The sequence below is a fragment of the Camelus bactrianus genome, chromosome 15, assembly GCF_048773025.1.
Source record: "Camelus bactrianus isolate YW-2024 breed Bactrian camel chromosome 15, ASM4877302v1, whole genome shotgun sequence".
NCBI classification, from domain to species: Eukaryota; Metazoa; Chordata; class Mammalia; order Artiodactyla; family Camelidae; genus Camelus; species Camelus bactrianus.
The window spans coordinates 34693036-34716301 of record NC_133553.1 but is presented as its reverse complement, the minus strand read 5'-3'; the positions used below and the strand labels follow the sequence as shown (position 1 = coordinate 34716301).

The window sequence follows — 23266 nt, the reverse complement described above, 5'->3', positions numbered from 1 at the left end:
AGGAGTTTAAGGGGAAAAAACAATCCTGGATATACAGCCAGGAGGTATGTTCTTCTCTTATGCTTAGACCAAAGTCTGGTCAAAGCTCCGTGGGTGGCTTACACGGAGGTGAGGTCTTCCTCTCCACCTAGCTTCCCCTCCACTCTGATGGCACTCCCAGCCAGATCTTCAGCTCCTAAGGGGCCATCTCCTCACCCCCTCCACATGCCGACACATACCCCAGCCATGAGTAAATGATCAGGGAATTTGGTTTTTAAAAACCATGTAAAAGAAAGGAGCTGCAAAAGAAAATCTGAGACTTGTGCTCCCTCCTCCTTTCCCAAACAACTTAATGCATCCCAAAGATAAAGTGAAGGGTTCTCAAATCGTACACCCCACAGCCTCTCTGCACGGAGATGCGTAATTAAGATCATGCAACCATCAAGTGCTGGGGTCCCTGTTCCTCAAATTAGAGGTGAAGTCTCCGAGGCCCAGCAAGGTGAAGTGACATGGTCGGAGCTGGGACTGGGCACCAGAAGTCCCCCAAGCCTTCAGTCAAACACACCTATCCCCTGTGTGGCTAAGACTCTGATTATTGCATCTCTAGGAATGATCTCAGGAATGTTCACTGAGACTAAGGCAACATTCACAACTGGGGCCTTGGCCCACTCAGGGACAGGCAGGGCTCCTGGTCCTCTGTTCCTGAAACAGTCCCGTGCACTGGCTGTGGTGCACTCTAACAAGAAGGCCTCACTGATAGAGAACTTCAGGGTTCCATACATGTTCAGGTTCATTGTCTCGAACACCCTAGTACCCCAACTTTTATAGATGTGGAAACCAAAGGTCAGAGAGCAAGAATGACCTACCAAGGAGCAGCTAGGTTATGACGGTGGGGTGCTTGATGCTGGAACTTGTGGCCCCAGGACCAGGGTTCTCAGCAGGACTTAGGCACTTGCCTTTCTGGTGATGCTCACAGCTCAAAGACAAATGATGATTCTGGCCTAGAAGGAGGAGAACTCTTTGGGTTCTGCTCTCTCTGAACACATTTCCACTTTCTAGTTGCATAGAATCAATGGAAAAGAAATTGTTGGGGTTTAGCACCATACTTTTGAGATGCCTCAATCCTGCTGAGACTGTCAGAGAACATCTGCTAAGGATGCAGTAGTGGACAGTGGTCATTTTCATCACCACCAGGCAACTGAGCACCCTTTCCACACGGTGGTGGAGGGAAGTGGGGGGACCTTGGTGGAAGGCAGGGCTTGGTCTCCCACTGCAAAGAGGCCATATATTTCCTCTTCCCAACCCTTACATGCAGAGGGGTAGATTTGTGAACCAGTCCTGTCCAATTAGATATTCTCTTCCCCTCCCCACCATACTCTTGGTTACTCTGGGCTTTGAATCTTGAGGAAGTAACTGAAGGAGGTAGGACCAACTGAGAGGTTCTTTGCGGCCAGTCTTTGGGCCCAGCGGCAGCAATGCAGGCAGATCCTGTGGTGGTGTCCAGCTGGGCGGCATCTCTTCTCGATCCTGCCCACCTTCCAAGCTGCAGTCTCTAGATTTCCCACTGACTCTGTGATTTACCCTTCCCATAAATGACTTTCTACTCACCCCACCCTGGATTGGTTTCCCTTGCTTTCTGCCAAGAATCCCAGCTAGCTCAGGTGCCTTCTAAGAGGACTCTCATCCTCAGAGTCCCCTGACTGTCACCTTTGAGAAGGACAAAAGGAAAGGAGTTGGGAAGGGCTGGGAAGGAACTGAGGCATCTAGTCTACCCAATGAGCCTGAACAGTTCAGGACACCAGCCAGGACTGCTAAAAACATCTCAGCCACCTCTTCCCTGTCCTGATGAGAGACAGAACTCCAGAGAGGGTATGAGGGCTGCCCCCAGCGCACAAACTGGGAGTGCTGTTTGAATTGTCATCTGTGATTCTAGTGCCCAGAGCTGGCGCCATAGCAGCCTTGTGCTAACTGATTTATCCCAAGTCTTACAGTTCAGATGCCCTGGCAAGACTGTAATCATATCTATTTTTTAAATGTTGCCTAGCCCATTTGTCAACTTTTCAGCCAGAGATGCCTTTTTTATCAGCTACCCACTTTGCTAAGGGAGCATGCAGACCCATGATCCCCTCAGGCTCCCTGAAAACCCCCTTGGATCTTGCAGGATCCTGATAGAGTTAAATACCAAAGAACAGTCCAGACCTTGACAACTCAGGAAGCACATGGGTTCCTTTCACAGTTCTGCTGGGAAGCAGGCTGTGTTGGTGCCATCAACTAGGCTCTCTGAAGTCTCTAGGATTTTGATGGGGTTTGTGGGTACAGTGCTGCCCAAATGACAGCTATGTGCCGGGCTTCACCCCTGTCATTAGCCTGTGACTCTCCAACCGCTATGGGAGCTCTGCTCTGCGTTGCATCAAACTAAACACGGGTGGTATACAAATAGACAGGGAGAAGACAGGACAGAGAAAAAGGGGAAGGGCGGAAAGCTATTTCATCCTCACCCCAAAGCTCCTCCCCCACGCTGGGTCTTTCCACCTCCCTCCAGCTCCCCCCTGATCTCCAGAGAAGCCTGCCTTGGCAAATCAGGTTGTCTGTACACAGAGTGGGGCCCAGGATCAATGGTAGAATAGAACTGAAACCCCCACTAACTGTGGAAGACGGTGCCTGGAGGCGGTGGGTCTCAGTTACCAAGAAAGCAGCGCAGTTTGCCCTGTTCTCCCCTCTACCACTCAGACTGCTGAGGTCAGCATCCACACCTGTAAAATAGGGAGCTCAGCATCCGCTCAGGATCGCTGGACAGCCCAGCACTCTACATGGAAAACACTTTGCAAATCATGAAGTGACTTTAAAATGGGGCTGCATCTTCAGCGTTTCCTTCCTTCCTTCACGTGGACAGACAGGAAGATGGGTATTTCCCCATTCGGACGCCCACAAGCATTCCCTGCAAACACAGGGGGGCCTAGAACAAATTCCCATCGTGTGTTACAGAGATCTGAGGGAATGAAAATTTCCTTCTCACTGGAGCGCCGATGTTGGGGAATTTACATTTGATCCAGGTTCTGCCTTACCTCCAGTCCCCATCGGTGTGTCCCTTTTCCTTCCAGTTTTCTCACCATTGCTATGAAGAGTAACCACAGCTGGCTGAGCTGGCAAAGGAAGAGTCTCCTCAGCCACCTTCTTCCCGCCTCGACCTCCTTACAGCGGGTGGGGTTTCCTTTGTCATAGCTCCACGCAGGGAATGAGTGATGATCCCCATTAACCCAGGGTGTTCCAGGGAACGGGCTGAACGTGCAAGGAAAAGGAATGCAGGGCCCTGAGCCAGGCTGCTCAGAGCTGCTCGCTTGTGTGTTTTGGTTTGGGTTCCTGACCCTGCCTTTCTTCCTCTTCCCCACAGGTGGACTCTCAGGTATGGCCACCGCCACCCTCCCTGGCTTCTTACTGCCCCATCTGTCGGTGGTGTTCACGCCTCTTGCAACACCCATGGCCTGGACGTGTGTCTCGGTGTTCACTGGCTGCCAATTCAGTCTTGCTAAGTCCTGTAATAGATACGCACCTAGAACCTCCCAACAGGCCAGTGATGCGGGAAATATTTTAGCTGTCCTGGTCTAAAGGTTGGATTCCTCAGGCTGTTCTCTGGTTTGATGTTCTAGAGGGGCTGCCACCATGAAATCATCCTCAAGCATTTGGCCCCGATTGATAAGATCGATGCTGCCAGTTCCTTGTAAGATGAAAGGCAGGGCTCATCGGGTACCTTGGCAGGGACCTTTAGTTTCCCATAGTTTCCATCAGCCCCTGAACGCACCATGACCGGGATGCATGTGATGCAAATGCAGCTTCAAGGCACACCCTCCAGCTCCTCTTACGACCACATTGCCACCCCTCCTGAGTAGACATTCTGGCTTGGCACTGGTGAAAGGTGACCTAAAATATGAGTCAGAATGGAGAAGGAAAGATGGAGTTTGGGAAGCCTAACTTCACAGGCACTCAAACTCCTTAAATAGATGTGAGCTCTGTGGTGCTGTTGTTGCCACAGGGAGGTGCGTGTGCCTGGGGGCTGAGGATGGAAGGGAGGGAGCAGGATGTAGCCACAGCCAATGGGCTGTGACCACAACCTGCTGGCAGGTGCAGAGTAGCTCCTCCAAGCCTTCCAGAGGTGCCCTGACAGGGAGAGAGGCTAGGACAGGGCTCTCCGACAGGGGATACTCAGAAGCCCAGGGAGAAAGCCCAGGTAAGGTGGCCTGCCTTTCACAGTGGTGGTCCAGCCGCAAAGCTGGATTTCGGATCAGACTCTGGTTCTCAGCACCCTAGTCATGGAATGTGAGCTTCTAGAAGGGCTTCAAAGGTGCAAGGAACAAGTCAGGGCTCTAGTTCCCAGAGCTGCAGAATGGGGTAAGGACTTGATCCCAAAAAAGGCACAAGCCCCATGCCTGGGGACACAGGGTCAGGTCTTGTGATTGTAGGAGGCTCGAAGCCCACGCACTTCTATACACAGCGCCTCCCCATGTGCACATGCGTGCACACACACACACACACACACCCAGAGCCGCAGAGCAGTGCTGACTCTCTGGAAAAGAACCCATCTCATCACTGCTTTGGCCAGAAAGGCCCAGGCAAGTGAGGTTCCAAACCCCCTGGGGAAGCTGTTAATGTCAGCAGAATCACTTTGGAGGTTCTGCCCGCCCCTCTGCTGCATACCAGAGACAGTGGCCTCATCTTGCAGCCCGGCCCTGTCCCCGCCCCTCAAAAAGAACCCCTCCCCATCTCCCCATTTCCCCCCCAAGGCAGAACTCAGGAGCAATCATTTCATGCTGCATAACCATTCGAAATGGAATCCCCATCTCGACTGTATTGGAGAAAATTTATTTAGTAAGGGGTTTTTATTACGTAATATGTATATGACATCCAGTAATAGGAACTGCATTATATTTATTGTTTATCGCTAAGAAAATATTGAAACAGAAGGAAAATTATCAGGACCTATTATTCTCCAATGAGAAGGCATTTTAGGGCTCCGCTGGAAAGAGGAAACGGAGGAGGAGAAAGGACTCCAACCCCATAGAGCTACAGCGGTCCCAAAGGTGCTTTGCCAAAGGTTCAGGAGACAAGGGATTTTAGGGGCTCCAAAAGTAATGCAGTTCTGAAACAGCCTTACTTGTTTTCACGGAAGCCGTCTTTCTGTATAAGCAGAGAGATAAACCCAGAAGCCCGGGATGCTGTAAGAGTTAATGAGGGGGAATCACGTGTCATATTTCTCCGCGTTCATTGTAGTGTTAGCATCTCTAGTCATTAAGAGTCTGAACTCTTGCACTGTGAGACTTCAGGTAAGCGCTGTCTCCCTTTCTGGGGCCTGTATTGCTGTTTTGGTGAATGGAGAGGGTGCTGGACGAGGTGGTCTCGCCTGGGGCCTGGGGCCCGTGCACACGGGTTTTCTCACCACCATCCTGTCTCCTCTAGTTCCAGCATTTCCGAGAGAGGTTGCCGCCCACCTTTTTTTCCAAATTCAGAATGGCTGAGAAGGGCATAGTTTCTCAAACCCCACGTAACCTTACAGAGTGCTTCAGCCTGAGCCCTGGGACCTATGTGGTGGTCGTCTCTGCAGGCAGAGAAGCAGCTGAGTTCTCGCTCCGAATTTTCCTGAAGATGTCAGACAGTGACAGGTACAGAAGTACTGGGATTCTAAATGTTTTATTCTACTTCATTTTATAAAAACACATTGCATCATTCTATGTGGCGATTCATTGTGACAGTGGGGGACCCAGCACAGGCCCAGCTCTCGAGAAGCTCACCCCAAAGGGGGCCGAGAGAGTCTGTGAGGCAAGAGGTAGACCACAAACAAGATGGTGCCATTGCTCAGTGGAAATGCAGGGTCACGTGGGAGGACAGAGTAGAGGGATCTGCCCCTGACAAGAGCAACTGAGGAAGGCTAAATGAGGGAAATGGCACATGAGCCAGTCCTTGATGGAAAATGTAACTTAATGCTTCAAAGGGGAAGGCAATGCAGGCAGAGGAAAAAAGCATGAGCAGAAGCAGGGAAGTGAGTGAACACAGGGCTTGCTGAAGAGTAAGTGATGTTGCCCATAAGCCAGGAAGGTGGTACCTGGCACGCATGACAATTGTCTGAAATGTGGCCAGAACATGGGCTCCATCAGGGAGACAGTGGAAGATGGGCTTGAATGCAAGAGTCCGATGGTGGAGGGTCTCCACTGCTAAGTTGGCAGTCAGGACTGGGATCAGCAAGCACGCATTCTGCTGGGCGCCTGGTTCCTTCTTGGACCCAAGGCAAACATCATTATAATCATGTAGGTCTTTACAGCTGAGCACGGACGAGGCCTTCTCAGTCCAGCATGCCAGTCACTGTGCTACCAGTCAGAGTTGGAACATAAGACAAAGCTTACTTGCCATCCTGGCAATGGGGGTTACTATACATGTAATCTGGTTGTGAAAGGAACCATTTACTAAATGGTTTGAAGACCAGGTAATGTCCACCCCAAAGACTGGATGCCAGGTCACGATGCTCATTGGTCTGCTGCCTGCCATGGCCACCCACTTCACATCCTCCTGTGCTCAGGGCTCTCCACTCGTGTTCTTGGCCTAAATGTCAAATGCCACTGGGGGTGCCTGCCATAGGTAAGCATAAGCCTCCTTGGAATAGTGAGCTGGTCTTCCTTGTCACACTGTCCCCCTCATTTTCCAGGGACCTGGGCAACAATCTTAACCTCAGACCACTGAAGGTAGGTGTGCAGTAAGCTTTGTTTGAGCTTCAGTAGTCACATCCCATCCCCAAGAGCTTCTGTCTCCTTCCTTCTTGCCTCACCACTGACCAATGAAAACAGAGACACTATAATGGGCGGGTGATGGCTCAAAGGGGCAGGGATGAGGGGAGAAGACCAGGCCTCGAAGGCCAGGCTGGACCCATCCATCTTCCTTCTACAAACTTCCATCCTCGCATTCCCCAAACAGGTTTTATCCGATTGTTGGATGAAGCCTCTGTCTCAGATCCAGGTGGGAGGTTCTTACACCCTCACTGTACCAGAAATCTAATGTTGTCTATTCTCCTTTAGATCCAGGCAACTCTTCCAGAAGATAGCTCCCAACAAAGCATTTTCTACAAATACTCTCAGCAGGTACAGTATTAAGCCTGGGGCGAGGGGCCTTAGAGAGGACGGGTGATGGAGGGAACAGAGGGAAGAAAATCCTTCCTGGGCCCTTATCAGGATACAGAGAGGAAAAGTGGCCTGATGGGTGGTTTTATCAGCCTCTGTCCCTGGATGTCTCCAGAACTGATCTCGAGGGAAAGGGTGCCCCACCTGGGTGACACCTGGGTTGGAGTGAAGAGCTTGGAAAGGGAGGGGCTAATTATGGGGCTGGTCTTTTTAAATCTGTAAACAAGCAATTGGCAGTACCCCTCAAAGTCTTTCCTTCTCCTGCTCTGCCACCTCCCACCAACCTTGGCATCCTTCCTCCTGGGAGCTGGCGAGCTTCAGAAAGCACCAACAGCATTCTTCCTGCCAAGCCACCTATGTGCACAGGGGATTTTCTTAATGGTTTAATAAACCGTTATAAAGAACTCCTTGACTTGTCAGGATAAAAACAGCTGCCAGGGACTCTGTGCAGTAGGCCTTTGACCATCACGTTGGTGTGGGAAGTGGAAAGCGATACGGATGATCGGATATACCGTGCCGGCCTCAGGCCAGGTGGGGGCCAAAGACAGGGAGAGCGCAGGCCTCCAGAGGGCTAATGGGGCAGTGGTCACCAGGAGGCAGGCCAAAGGGAAATGATTCAGGCAGCCTGGGCCCAGAGACAAAAACAAGGAGCAGTGAAGAATGTGGCTGGCGGGAGGATAAATGTTGTAGGCGGCAGCTCAGTGTGAACCTCCTTGAAGTCAACACGGGCCCAGGATTCAGGCCCACGTCTGGGCTGACTGAAAAGGCACTTCACTTGATGCAAAACAGGATCTGCCAAGGTGACTGAACTCAGTCTGTGAGCTCCTGAAGGCCAAGATGACATTGTCCCCAGTACCAATCACTGCTTGGCATAGAGAAGGTACTCAATCAATTTGCAATGATTTAAGATGCCCAAGCTAAGATTACTGCCCCGAGGGGATCAGCAGGACCAGATTAGGGTCCCTGAGACCAAGCTTTCTTCAGGGGCGGGTGGCAAAATCTTTAACATGGTCCTTGCACCTGTACATCTGAAATAAAAAATATAATTTGTCATATGATAAATGGTACAGATTCCCTAATCAGGACTTTTCCCAAACAACAACCAAATGTCATAGAGGAAAATTGATAGCCCCTATGCGGCCTTTGCAGGAATTAGAATGAGACAGATGCAGCTTTGTGCCAAGGTGCACAGCTGGGCAGGGGAACAAAGACTGGACTCCAGCTTCCTTTCACCCCTCGGTGGGCACCTTGAGCAGGGCCAACCTGGCATCATTCTGCACAACCTGTGAACTGTCCTTAGAGTTTATTGTCCTCAAAAGAAAGTTGAAAGCAAAATACTTGTCCATGCACTGACTCTGTCCTCTCCCCCGATCTCTTGTATCCATTTAACTGGTCCCGGAACAAACGCAATGACCTGCTAGTTCTGTTGCCCTAGCACAGGTTACTTTCATTGGCTGTAATAGTAATGATGAGACTATAATTCAGGGTCTGTCTGTGGGAAAGGAAGGACACATTCGGCCTCTGGGACAGGCCACATCCATCATCCATCACTTACCCAGTCAGCAAATGTGTAGCAAATACGCTAGGACATTCGAAGACTCTGCTCAACTTTGGGACTGCAGAGCATCAGTCCTTGGGGATCTTCCATTGAAGTGGTAGAGGCCTATGTGCAGTTCCCTGGGAGTTTGTTCAGGCAGCCTTCATCTCCATTCCTAGCCCCATCTCTTCCAACATTCTGGTGGTTACTGGGTGCAGGATCCAGGTCAGGGCCTGTCCTAGGATGGGGGACAAAGTCCATGCCCCAAAGCTGCTTATGTTCTGGTTGTGATTCCACATAAGTTGGCATTTCTCACCAACATGTTAACTGCTCTTCAAAGTGGGGTGCCATAATTCTTTGAGGGAAAAATCTTACTTGATGGCAGGCACACAACACTGACTACCTGACATAACCAACCAGTGAGATGTTGGAGGGATGACCTAAGGGCCGATTTCAGACACTTCCAGGATGTTTTCCGCCAGGGACATCGTCAGTGGTCATTTTTCCAGCTAAATGACTCCCATAAGGACAAGCTGTAGGGCTGCTTTTGCTTTCCATTCTGGGTGGTGAGGCCAACCCTGGGGACTACTTGTCTGTCATCTGTGGGGTGCTGATTCTCAGAAGACCCCAAGGAACCACCTCCTTCCACCTGACCTGGTGTCACTCTGCAAAGCCCCCTGCTGGGAGACCTTGCTCCAGCTCCTCCCATGGAAAAACTTTCCCAGGATGATGATGTCCCATCACACTCTCTGCCTTTACCAGGAGGTTGTAAGAAATGACTGCACGTAGAACAGCTCTGCTTCTGCTGCCCATCGAGCTGCTCGGTGTCCCCCACAGAAGAGTTGACGCCTGCGGAAGTTCAGGCCAGGAGAAGGTTCTCTCCCCTCAACCTCAGTTGTTCCCGTTCTTTATCCAAGGAAAACCATGATGTCTCCCTTTCTGCTTCAGTGGCTGGGAAGACTCATGCTAAGTAACATGCTCAGTTAGAGCAGCTTCTCTCAGCCTGGATTCCTGGCATTTTTATCCACCCCCCCCCCCCACATACACACGTTTAGTAGTCATGTTTCCTCTCAGTCCCTTTCTGGAAGCAGATGGGAAAACACACCTGCAGGGCTGAATTGATTCATTCAATAATATTTCTCCAGAGGGGCTCCTAAGTGTCAGGTATGGTGGGGAGGAAGCAAACACTGCTTTCAGCCAATAATGAATGAAGAGGGACATGCAAGGTGACCCACACTGGGTATCAAATGTCAGGAGTAGGCACTACAGATGTTTGGAGGGACTTATCACCGTGGCCTGGGGCAATCAGGAGACTCTGGGACAAAGGTGAGCTAAGTGCTTAGAAATCCCAGTGCTTTTAGTGTGCCCTTCAGCTCCCCGGCCCTGATGTGATTCCTGCATCCCTTCCTTGTTTGCACCAGGGACAGGACATTGATGCTGCCCAGCTGCAGAGCCTTCTCAACCAGGAATTCCTGAAGGGTAAGGACCCGCTGGCCCCAACCCCATCCTTGCAGCCATGCCAGTCCAGTGCCCCGCTCCGTGACATTTTAGTCCTTCCTTTTCTCCCCCCTTAAGGACCTCCAGGGGACACATTCTCTCTGGACCAGTGCCGGAGCATCGTGGCTCTGATGGATGTATCCTTTGCCATCATCCCCTGCCCCTCCCCTGGCTCTAAGATCCCATCTCTCTGTTGGCTTTCCCGGGGGGTTAATTATGACATTAGGGAACCCTCTTCTCACTCTCAGTATTTTCTCTTCTTCCTTGGTTCTAAGGGCTCACCAAAGAGCCTGGGTTTCTGGGGATTCTGTACCAACTCATTAACTCTCCAGAAGCACCACAGCCACAGTAACAATATACCATCTATCGAGCATCTGCTACGTGCCGACAGTGGTACCGGTATGTTTTTCCCTTGTAATTCGTGCAGTAACCTCTGTGATATAAGAAGTATTATCCTATGTTGCAATAGAAGAAACAGGGGCTCAGAGAGGTTTAGTCATTCACCTCAATCACACAGCTAGTCAGAATTTGTGCCTGGATTTGGAGTTTTCAGCCTCCCAAGTCTGTTCACACATTCTCCTTTACTGCCTCCTTGCAACACCAGTGGTAACTGTTTTCCTTCCACCTCGCTCCTTACTACTGGAGGAGTCCTCACTATTTAAATTCTGTGCTCAACAAGCCCCCAGTTGAATAAAGAGAACAACCACCAACCCTTATAGAAAACTCCTCAGTCTGCACGGCAGCTGCACCCCGTCGTTACCGTCCGGCTGCATTTGCAGATGAGGCTGGGGTGGGGTGGGGTGGTGCTGTGGCTGCCTAAGTTTCATGGCCACAAGTGGCAGGCCTGGGAGTCAAACCCAGGTCTCCTGATTCCTGTCCTGACTTCCACTCTCTGGTGAGACACGTCTCCCCCTGCCGCCCCGTGTCCCTGATGGCTCCACGTGGACATCACCCTCACCTGCTGCCTTGCAGCTCTTCCCTGGGGTGCGTGCTGTCTCTCTGGAGTGAGGCAGATCCCCGGCTTTTTCACTCTTAACAAGGCTCGACAGGATGTGAAGCTGTCCATGGTCGAACAAGAGGCCTCCTTGATTAAATAATAAATCAGGCCCTGTCTCTGCTGGCTCTGGTTTGGAATCACTCAGGGACACTGCCCATCCCCACAGATGAACCCAAATGGCCCTCAACAGCCCCACAGCAGGGGGAAGGTAACCCAAGGGGAGGTCATGTCTGCTAGACCCCTGTAAAGCAGACAGTTCTTTTCTACCCTTCCTCCTGCTCACCCTCCAGCTCCCCTGCAGGCCCTCAGAGATCAATCTTTTCATTAGTTCTCATCAAATGCATCGTATGGAGTGATCAGAGCTGGCTTTAATACACAGAGCGTGGTCCAGCCGCTGGTGCACACCTAGTGCACACTTACCTCTCATGAGGCCTCAGGAGCTGCAGTGATACCCACCCCCACCCCCCTGGCTCCTCCCCACTGTCTCCCTGGCAGGAGGGAGTTGGGCCCCTCTGACGAAGGCTGTGTTTTGGGTTCTCTCTCTTCCCCTGGATGCAAGTGGTGTTGGCTCGCCTTTCTCAGGGCTTCCTTCTCCATCCAGTTGCCCATTCTCCCCTGTAAAATAAATCTATGCCAGGTCCCTTTCAGACGCAGCAGGAACCAGCTGGCATGGGGCCACATCCAGGTGGCGCTGGACCAACCTCCGTGCTAGCTGATGGATGGAGCTGCTCCCTCTCCTCCACCCCTCTGCTCACTGCACACAGATCTGGTTAACTCTTAACTGTCCACCAGCTGAAGGTGAACGGGCGCCTTGACCAAGAGGAGTTTTCAAGGCTGTGGATCCGCCTGGCCCACTGCCAGGTACCGGCGTATTGTCTTCGGGCTAGCACTCCTATTCCATCTGTTTTAGCATATATTTACCGGGTGTCTGATCCTGCACCAGGGTTGGGGGGGGGTGAAAGACGAGGCATCTCATCCCCGCCCTCAAGGAGAGCCCCATTTTTGCTTGGGGAGACGTACAAGCACCAGTAGGTGGCACAAGGAAATACCTGGTCAAGTGGCCAGCTGGGGACTGCTCTAGGTGGCTGGAGAACCGGGTCCCCGTGGACTGCAGCTAAAACCGCTGGCTAGCGCTGCCCTCCTCATCCTTCCCCCAGCCACTGCAGCATCCCCCGGGCCACCAGCCCACTTCATTCCCTTCCCCTCCATAAGCCAGAAGACACATCAGAATCCCAGGGGTGGTCTGTGGCTTCAGTGTGTCCTCACCATTGTTCTCAGGACAAAGTCAAAACTCATCAGAGATGCATGAGTTGGGACCCTACTTTGGGGACTAGGAGAAGCCCCTTCACTCATCCCACTCACTCCTTCAGGCCCCACCCATGAGACTCCTCGCCCTCCACTCCCTGCACCCTGAGCCTGGCTGGTACCCACCCAGCCCGAGAGTCTATCCCCCAAAGCTCCTTCCCTGTGGGGCCTTCCTTGAAGCCTTGCCCACCCCCACCCCAGACCCAATTAATTCCCCCTTGGCCCCTAACACTTGAGCCCACAACAATAAAATAAAAATATGTTATTTTATATATGATTTATATCACCTGATCCCCGACTGAGGTCATCTGGCTTCTCACCAGGCTGATGTGCCCCTCCCATTAGATCACCGTGCCCTCCAGGGCAGGGATTTCCTCATATGCATCCTTTTCCCCAGTGCCTTCCACAGGGTATAGCACACAGCAGGCACTCAAAAATGACCGAACGAATGCATTACTGAATGAGTCAGTACCTAGTTGAGAAAACGCTCACCCAAAGCCAAAAGAGGCCAGGGAACGTTCTCAAGCCGCTATTTCACAGTAATTGTCTCCCGCAGGAGACCTCAGCTGCACGCCTGCTCAGGGGTATTTTGCTTTGAAACAGCTCCAGCAGGGAGGCTGAGCATAGACCACAATTAGGAGTCCCGCATTGAGTCCTGTGGTGCTTGTCTGCTTAATCAAAGGCAAGTTACTTACCTGCCTGAGCATCTGTGTCCTTACCTGAGAAGCATAAGGATGCCAGGGGTAAGGGTGAGAATTAGGGAGAGGCAGAAAGTCCCAGGAAAATGTAGAGCCGCCCTGGACACAGCTGAGGTGTTGGAGTGACTTCATCCTGGGGCTGCACCTGGTCTGGGATGTGGTTCTCGCCTGCCTTCAGCGTTGCTACTCAGAGCGCTCCTAAGCACTTTATAAAGATGTGCTCACTTACTTCTTGCAACAAGCCTCTGAGGTAGGTACTGAAACTAGCCCTGTGCTACAGGTTGGGAAACTGAGGCCCAGAAAGATCGGGTAACTTGCCCAAGGGTACACAGCTGCCAAGTCGTTGAGCTGGGGTTCACACCCAGCGATTTGGTTGTGAAGCCTGTGCTCTTAACCCCCACCCTAGGCGAACTCTAGAGAGCTCTCCACCTCCCTGGAAAGTGGCAGCTCCCTGTGGGGGCAGGAGCCCAGTCTGAGGGGTGAGGAAGAGGAAGGAGGGCAGGTCGGGAGCAGGAGAAGTGCGGGCCTGGGAGAGGGACGGCAGCCACACACCGCCGCCCCCTCGCCCCCACGGCCAGGTGGTTGGCTTTACCAGGCAGAGCCCTTCCCCTGTCCTCAGCTGCTCACCGTGCCAGCCTCTAAGCTGGGCCTTCCCTACTGTTTTAGTGAATGGAAAAGGAATTTCGCAGGACCTCCCCCTACCAGACATCCTCTTCCAGGTGGCTTGGGACTCACACAGGCTTCCTACTTGTTTTTCCGTATCAGAGTGTTTTCCAGAACACCCAGAAGAACTCCAGAGTTTTCCTGAGCTCGGATTTGTGGAAGGCCATAAATGACACAGGTAAAGCGGCCCTTTGCAGTGAAGACTGGGGGCGGCAGCGGGGGGTGTGCGATGCCCATGCCCCTAGCATGCTGTAGGCAAGGCTGGGAGAGGGGCAGCTGTGTCCTCCCCTGGTTCACCCCGGCCTCTGTGGGCCTCCTGGCTCCGAACTCAGACTCCACCCTCCCCCACCTGAGTTCTCCAATGCGGGTCAATTTTGCCGATTGCCTTTTCTCCCCAGCACAGCTCTAATTGTGCAAAAGTAACCCCACACGGTTGATACCCTACCAGAAGTCAAGCTCGCCTTGAAGACGCTTTCATCTCAGCGTCTGGGCCATCAGGGTTAAATACCCACGGGTGGGTTTGATATACTCTCTTCACTGAGGGTCTGGGCCTAAGTGAAATTGAATGGCATCTGTCGGCTTCAAGGAGGCAGATCTTCAGTCCTGGGCTGATGATAATAACACTGGAGGGCGCAGAAGTTCAGCGGGAACTTGCACTCCCGTCACCTCGTTGGATTGTCTCAGCAGCTCTGGGACTGGGAAGGGCAGGAATCATTATCCCCACTGTACCAGCAGGGGAAGTGGATCACAGAAAGGTTAAGTCAGGAAATTGCCACCTTCCTGAATAAAATGGAAAATTATGATGCCAGTGGGTTACCGCTGAAAGGGCAGCCTCCAGGGCTCCCAGGACTCCCAGTCTGCACAAAGAATCAGAACCTGAGCTGCTGCTCCCCCGGCTTCAGCCTCGCTCCTCCCTTAATTCTTCATAGCGGAGGGCTGAGGTTCTCAAACCTGAGCGTCAGAACCCCCTGTAGGCTTGTCAAAGTGGGGATTGGCGAGCTGCCTCACCCAACCGGAGTACCTGATTCAGGAGGGCTGGGGTGGGGCTTAAGAATTTGCCTTTCTGACAAGTTTCCAAGTGAGCCCGAAGCTCCTGGTCTGAGGATCATACTTTGAGAGCCACTGAATAGCCAGTGAAAGATGAAATCTTTAAAGGAGACTTCACTAATGACTCCAGAATAATAGCAGGGAGAAAGAGAACAGTTGGAATTCAACAGAAAAGCTGGGCGGGGCAAGGTGGGTGACTGAAAGGGGCAATGGAGCGCCTGTTAAAAAAAAGAAAAAAGGGAAGGGGTGTGATATGAGATTATGGCAAGCCCAAGAGGCAGGCCCTATCTAAAGGAATGCAAATTTCCATTTAAACTCTGCAGGAGAACCTAAACAGGTCTCTGGCTGTGTGGGGCCCAGGGGCCACCAGGCTTGTCCCCTCCATCAGGGGTTTGGTTTGCAAGGTTCTTCTAGCTCACCAGGGCGCACAGGCCCCACTTACTCTGTCTGCCACTGTCAGCTCTGGGGTGGGTGCCTCCCTGAAACTCATAACTAGACATATAAGATGATAAGACCCAAAGAGGGCAAGGCACCTCTGTCCTGCCTGCCTCAGGCCACCACCTGAGGTCTCTGCTCCCTGGACTGGTGACTTAGGACTGAATCCCTCCTCCAGGAATCACACTTACCAAGCCCAGCAGCCACCATGCATGAGACCCACATGCAGTCACGGCGTTGGGGAAGAAGCCTCCCTTAGACAAAGTCATCAGCAGAGAGAGGCCTGACAGGCAGGGCCAGAAGCAAACTTTCAGGTGTCTCGGTAGCTCCCATCCCACATGAGAATTATCAGATGATTATGAAGGGTCTTGAGTGTCTTGAGTTGGCCTCTGACAAAACTCCAGAACAGTATTGTTGGGGCCCAGCAGCCAACAAGCAAGAGGCAACTAGAGAATCATAAATACACGGCAGAGGAGCGGACCAGCCAGCATGGGGCCGAGGAGGGAGGGCTGAGGTGGTGGAAGGCCACGAGGTCCCTGCACCCCACTCCTGGCCTCCCGCGCGCTCACCGCCTCTCCCTGTGGCCCAGACTTCCTGGCAGGCGTCTCTGTCAGCAACGAGCTGCTGGGTCTCATGAGCCTCCGGTACAGCGACAGCTCCGGCAGGGTCACCTTCCCCAGCCTGGTCTGCCTCCTGATGCGCCTTGAAGCCATGACAAGTAAGCGTCACCTGGGGGCACCTTCCCAGTGACCAGAGAACACAGGAGGGGCCCAGAGATACACTCGGCCCCAGGCCTGGGCAAAGCCTTAGTAGTGGGAAGGGCTGGAGTCCTGCTAGGAGCCCTTGCTCAGAGCCAGCATTGGCCTATGTGAGGGTGTAGTTGGCTTGTGTCCCCAACCACTCTCTGTACCCTTCTCTCTCCAGGACATCCGCCCATCCCAGGCCTTTGATCACCTTACTCAGCACCTTTTTCAGGAACTAATCACCGTGTCCCCTCTCCAGATTGGGTTATGGTTTAAACCTCCTCTTCAGTCATGCAAGGAATGATTTGGTCTGTGCTGAAAGATTGCACACACAAGCGAGTTGGTTGGGGCAGGAGGTCCTCCCACTGTCCGCGCCATGTGACATCACTCAAAAAAACCCCTAGCTCGGAGCAAGGCAATTAATCAGATGGGAAGACCTGAGCCCTGGGAGGGTAAAAGAAAAGCCAGAGACACAACCCTTGCTCCAGAGAATTCTCAGTTGGACAGGGAAGTGCCCCTGAAATACTTCCTAAGACAAGTCCTGACATCCCCACGGCCAAGTGTAGGGGGCACAAAGTGCAAGGAAACTGGAAAGGGGAGGGTCGTGTGGGACAGAGCCATCAGAGAGAGCTGTTTCCAGAGGTGAGCCCTGAGCTGTCCCTCGGCTGTAGAGTTTGGCTGGAAAGAGAAGAGGAGGGGAGATGGAGCTCCCCTGGGGCTTTTCACAGAATCACCTCATTGCCTTGAATGTCACGTGCCCCCAGGCCTGTCCTGATTCCTCTCTTCCTCTTTACCCCAGAGGCTTTCCATAACCTCTCCAAGGATGGAAGAGGACTCTACCTGACAAAAATGGAGGTGAGGTACCTCCCCCTTCCAGAGACAGGGCACAACCCCAGCCCACCCCCCTCACCTGATTCTAGGGGGCATTGCTCTCCCGGAGGCTACTCAGCAGTCTGTCAAAGGCCAGCCAAGCTGCCGGCCCCTCCTGCCTCCAATTACTGCCTTTATATATTGCTGGCTGCCAAGGCTGCTTTAGGATCTTGGCAGACAGATTTTATTTTTTTCCAATAGCTTAATAAAGCAGAGGATTATGTGGGAGTCATAAATCCAAGAGGGAACTAAGGAACACCTACTGAGCTCACTGTACATTAAACTTACTCCCAGTGAGTGTTTGGAAGAGCGTCCTGGCCCAGCCAGCTGGTCGACCTCAGCTGTCCCTCTCAGCACCTGCACTACTCAGGGATTAGCAGAAGCTGCGCTGCAACAGAGGGCTGAGGCCTCCTGCTTGGGTTGGAATTAGCTGGAAAGGGTTGACGAGACTAGACTGAGGTCTTTCAAATAAAGAGGGTACCATTTACCCTGCTCTGTATTAAGCTAACAAGTTTAAAGACTGGTTGTAACAATGATGCTTATTTCTCAGTGGATGAACCTGGTGATGTACAACTGAAGCAAGCGGCAGAACAGACCCCAGAGCCCAGGTAAGACATGGAAGCTTTTGAATCATTTCCTCCTAGGAAATTCCCCTTCTCCTCCAGGAGCTGCACGGGGGACTTTCTCCCTGGGAGCAGACCCCCCACCACTGAGATTACAGAGCCCTTGTGTGTGTGAGCCACGGCTCAGCCCCTTGTCCCTTGAGTTTCAAGACCAACGCTGCAGATTTCATCCCAGTCATGCAGACCAGTGGGCATTCGTGAAAGAGTGTGTCCTGGAAGTTACAAATGAGGGATTTAGAATTCTTTTTTTAAATTAATTAACTTTTATTGAGATATAATTGACATTTAACATTGTATTCATTTTAAGCATACAACAAAATGACTTGAAATAGGTACATATTGTGAAATGATTACTGTGGTAAGTGGGGTTAACATCTATCACCTTACATAGTTATTTTTTCTTCTTATGATAAGAACTTTTACAGTTTACTTTTACCAACTTTCAAATATACAACACAGTACCACTAACTATATTCACCATGCTGTACATTACATCCCCAAAACTTGTAACTGGAAGTTTGAACCTTTTGATCACCTTCACACATTTTGGTCAACCTCTGACCCCCAACTTGTGGCAACCACTAGTCTGATCTCTGTATCTTTCAGTTTGGTTTGGGTTTTTTGTTGTTGCTATTTTTTAGATTCCACATATAAGTGAAATCATACAGTATTTGTCTCTCTCTGACTTACTGCACTTAGCATAATGCCCTTCATGCATGTTGTCACTAATGACAGGACCTTCTCCTTTTTCATGGCTGAATAATATTCTATTGTATATACATATAACCACAATTTCTTTATCCATTCATCCTTTGAGGGACACTTAGGTTGTTCTATGCCTTGGCTACTATAAATAATGCCACAATGAGCATGAGGGTGCCTATATCTTTTTGAGTTAATGTCTTTGTTTTCTTTGAATAAATACCCAGAAGTAGAATTGTTGGATCATACGGTAGTTCTATTATTAATTTTTTTTTCAGTTCAGTGACTGTTTATTGAATAGCTCCTATATGGGAGGCTCTGTGCTAGACTCCAGGGGCACAAAGATAAATAAAATTCACATGATTTCTGACCTCTGTTGCTCACTACCTAGTGGGAGAGATAGTCCTATAAACAGGAAACTATACTCTAATATACAAGTTGCAGTGAAAGAGGCTTGGGTGTTATATGGACACGAAGAGAGGGTGCTTCATATGGGTTCAGCTTTGGATGTGGTGATGTGCTTGTGAGTCACCCGTATGGAGATCTCCCATGGACAGATGGATATATAGGTCTTTAGGGAAATCAAACTCAGTCCTTGCCTTACAGGGTCTTGCTATGGAGTAAAAGAGACAGAAATGTAAATGTAATGAATCAGTTACAATAGTCTAGTGAAGGCTGACACAGAGGTTCACACAAAGATGATGGTACAACTGCCTTGGCCTGGAAGTTGTGATGTCTCTCTAGGAGACTGCCTGGGAGCTGAGTCCTGAATGACTCAGAGTAGTTAATCACCTGTCGTGGGCTGTCGATGGGTCATCGTAAACATGGAATACTTTGGGTGGACTCAGCGAGGCTGCGAGTCAGAAGGACATCACCAGCTGAGCAGCCAGTGGGCGCTGTGCAGGCAGCTGGTCACTGAAGGCCCTCCTCTGAGGCCAAGATGCACAGCTCAGTCTTCCTTGACACCAGTGAAAGGTAGCATGCCGTGCCCATTCAAGTGGTTGGGCGTGTCCTGTGGTCCTACGTGTTGGTTCAGTTTCTTATACAGTGCAGGCACACAGAGCCTAGTATTAATTTTTCAATGAAGTTCCGTACAATTTTACATGGTGGCTGCACCAATTTACATTCCCACCAACAGAGTATAAGAATTCCCACATCCTCAAAATAACATTTGTTATTTGTGGAGTTTTTAATGATAGCCATTCTGACAGGTGTGAGGTGATACCTCATTGTGGTTTTGATTTGCATTTCTCTAATAATTAGCAATGTTGAGCATCTTTTTGTGTGCCTATTAGCCATCTGTATGTCTTGTTTGGAAAGGTGTCTATTCAAATCTTCTATCCTTTTTTTTCAATTGGACTGTTGTTTTTTATATTGAGTTATGTGAACTATTTGTATAGTTTGGATATTAATCCCTTGTCGATTACACCATTTACAAACATTTTCTCTCATTTTGCATGTTGCCTTTTACGTTTCTTGATGATATCATTTTCAGAATATGAGTTTTTAATTTTGATGAAGTTCAACTTACCTGTTTTTCCTTCTGTCACTTACACTTTTGGTGTGGTATCTAATCATTGCCTAACCCAAGATCATGAATATTTTCTCCAAAGTTTTTCTCTGAAGAGTTTTATAGTTTAGCTCCTGCATTGATGTGTTTGGTCCATTTTGAGGTAGTTTTTGTGTATGGTGTGTTGTAGGAGGTCCAACTTCATTCTTTTGCCTGTGTGTATCCCATTGTCCTGGCATTGTTTATTGAAGAGATTGTTATATGCCTCATTTTATTGTCTTGGCATCCTTTCCAAAAATCAGTTTATCATAATGTAAGGATTTATGCCTGAACTTTAAATTCTGTTCCATGGATCTGTATGTCTGTCCTTATGCCAGTACTGCACTGTGTTAAATACTGTAGTTTTGTAGGAAGTTCTGAAATCAGGAAGTGTGGGTCTTCCAACTTGGTTTTCTTTTTCAAGAGTGTTTTGGTGATTCTGAGTTCTTTGCATTTACATATGAATTTTAGGATCATCTTAACAAATTCTGCAGAAAATAAAGGCAGCTGAGATTTTGATGGCAATCACATAAATCTATAGATCAGTTTAGGGAGTATTGCCAATGTCACAATAGAAAGTTTTCTGATCCATGAACATGAGATGTCCCTCCGTTATTTTTAGATCTTTAATTTCTTTCAACATTGTTTTGTGGTTTTTCAGTGTAGAAGTCCTGCACTTCCTTTGTTAAATTTATTCTTACACATTTTATTCTATTTGAGGCTATTATACACAGTTTTATTTTCGGATTGTTCATTGCTCATGTATAGAAGTAAAATTGACTGTTATATCTTGAACTTATATTCTGCCACCTTGCTGAACTCCTTTCTTAATTCTAATAGCTTTTTAGATGATTTCTTATTTATACACACAGACACACACGCACACACACATGCATATATACATACACATAATCATGTCATCTACAAATGAAGATAGTTTTATTTCCTTCATTCCAATCTGGATGCCTTTTGTTTGTTTTTCTTGTCTAATTGTCCTGGCTGGAACTTCTAATACAATGCTGGGTAGAGGCTGAGAAAGCAGACAGTCTTGTGTTCTTGATCTTGGGAGAAAATACTCATATTTCACCAATATGTATAAAGTCAGCTGTGGGGTTTTTGTAGATACCATTTGTCAGGTTGAGAAAGCTCCCCTCCACTGGTAGTTTGCTGAGTCAACACGCTTTCGGTTACTTGCTTGATGTCTGTATTCCCTTGTACACTGTCAGCCTAGGTATGTCTTATTTGTTGCTATCTCCTTAGCATGTAGAGAAACCACTCAGTAATGATTTCCCAAATGACTGAAAGAAATTGTCCTTTCCGGTTTGTGTCTTCCTTTGTCTTGTTCTCATCCCAACTTTTGTAAATATTGTCTTAAACCCACGTCTTCATGCTGTTTTAGCTATTTCTACCTTCTACCACATTGGGATTAGTAGGCAGCAGGTGGTTAACATTATCTTGTTACAATATCTCTGATACGTCATGGTCTGTATCCTTTTATAAAGGCTACCGTCTGACCTGTTAATCCTCTCATCCTTTTGAAATCGGCTTTCCTGAGTCCTGGGCATATTTCAACCCTGCCCAATATCCCCTGACTTCAATACTACAAAGTCAAAGTGATTTCCTTGTAAGATTTCCATCCCTCCCAGGTTCCCTGTTGGCCAGCATTCAGTCCGAAGGGCAGTCCCTCTCCTTGCTCATTTGGTCCTCTGTGCAAGGAAGTGGTCACTGAAACAACGGAAGGCCTTGTCAGATGACCTAAGTAGACTTCTCCCAGAGACTGGGGGGTCACTGAAGCCCCTCGCCGGTCTCCTTTCGCGCTGGACCGCTCCCTGTAGACTGTGTACAAGACGCTTCTACCTACCCTTGGATCCGCCAGGCAAGCTGGGGTGCGCTCCCATTGGGAGAACACTTCCATTCCTCTCTCTCTCTCATCTTTCAACCATCTGCTCTCCTCTAACTTAGTAAATTGGGATACCAAAATGTGCAACCAGACACATCCTCTTCCCCCACCCCCAGCATATCCGTTTCTTTTGAACAGAGCATGCGCCTCCATGGTCACACTAGGGGCGTGTTTTATGTTAAAATTGTTAAAAGACAGTCAAGCTCTTACTTTGAAGAATGCTGATACTCAGTGCTTTGGTATACAGTCCTTGGGCGTTTGAGGCTATGTTGAGTGCAGCTGATTTAGAGTCTGAAAGCTCAGTACACGGCAAGTCTGCTGAGAGTTTGTCTAGCTAATGTCATCTGCATTCACGCTGATGAACTGTCAATATGGCAGCGAAGTGCCTTGTTCTAACGAAGTCAGCATTGATAACAGTTTCCCACCACACAGAAATAAAGCGTCTTGAGGAATGGGCCCCCTCCTCCTACTCTGCATCCAGGTGAAATATGAACAGCAGTGGCCCTGGTCCTGATTTACCAATGGCAGTTTTCACAAGAGAGGGTCTCCTTCTCTCCTAATAAATCCATCTCTCCATCCTTCAGACCAAAGAAATTCTTTTTGACAGCTGAGAAGTCTGGATTTGCCTGGATATATGTCTGGATGTGAAAACTCCCCACCTCTTTTGGCAAGCACATGCCTGGTGATTCCCGGGCACCTTTTAAACCCAGGGTGTCCAGCTTTCCAGAGCTCGCTTTTAAAGAGAAATGCATCCAACTAGAACAATAACAGAGACATGCCAAGGGCATAAACCAAGAAGGAGGAGGAGTTGGAATTCAAGAAACAGGAGGTCCAGCACTTGATCCTTCACTAGCTAGGAAGTCAAAGGCCAAGGCTGTACATCTGAACAAGAAGCCCAGCAGGGGGCAGGGCGAGTGACCTTGGGGGAGTAGGGGACCAGTATGTTTATCTACTCCCTTAATCATGGGGAAAATAGTTTTCAGGAGGATTTTGAAATTCTGCTGGAGGATTTTGGAAGAATTATTAGGATAGTGACATAAACTAAGCAGGTTTTTCAAATTAACTTCTGGAAAAACAGAATTCTAGAAGAGAGGAAATGTGAAACTCAGAGTATCTCTTCACTCAGCAGTAAACTGTACGTACATAATTGTCATAAAACAAAGATTGAATACTGATTTAACAAAACACGAGACATAAATACGTTAGAAAATGGAGGGAGAGGAGATACAGTGGAAGTGGGTTAGGAACATCCCAGCCCCATCTTCCATCGTACGACGTCAGTAAGCATTTAAAATTGGCAAGTCAAGGGGTAACCAAGTGAACATACTATTTAGATGTAAGGAAGAAAGCACAGAAGGAAGAGTTTGGAGAGAGGAAGTTTGGATAGGAATGGGGCAGGGGACTGCTGTTTTTTCCTCATGCCTCATAATACTGTTTGAATTTTTTAATTATATACCTTGGGCTGGACTTTCATGAAAAATAAATAAGCAAACTAGCAAATAATCTGAGAGATGGGAGTTTAATATACAAGAGACGAGGAGGGAGACAGAAGAAGAATCAA

General features: G+C 49.4%; 1 protein-coding gene across 1 annotated transcript in view; it reads left to right on the top strand.

The window, feature by feature from the left end:
- CAPN13 (calpain 13) overlaps positions 1-23266 on the top strand; it is a 78997-nt gene that overhangs the window by 54725 nt on the left and 1006 nt on the right. Inside the window, exons 12-24 of the mRNA XM_074341516.1 lie at positions 3371-3570; positions 3810-3892; positions 5245-5297; positions 5431-5633; positions 6671-6707; positions 7038-7100; positions 10098-10155; positions 10252-10310; positions 11963-12031; positions 13939-14014; positions 15908-16036; positions 16861-16916; positions 17482-17539. Of these exons, the coding sequence (XP_074197617.1) occupies positions 3371-3570; positions 3810-3892; positions 5245-5297; positions 5431-5633; positions 6671-6707; positions 7038-7100; positions 10098-10155; positions 10252-10310; positions 11963-12031; positions 13939-14014; positions 15908-16036; positions 16861-16916; positions 17482-17508 (1113 nt within the window). The 3' untranslated portion in view covers positions 17509-17539. The remainder of the gene's footprint in view (positions 1-3370; positions 3571-3809; positions 3893-5244; positions 5298-5430; positions 5634-6670; positions 6708-7037; positions 7101-10097; positions 10156-10251; positions 10311-11962; positions 12032-13938; positions 14015-15907; positions 16037-16860; positions 16917-17481; positions 17540-23266) is intronic.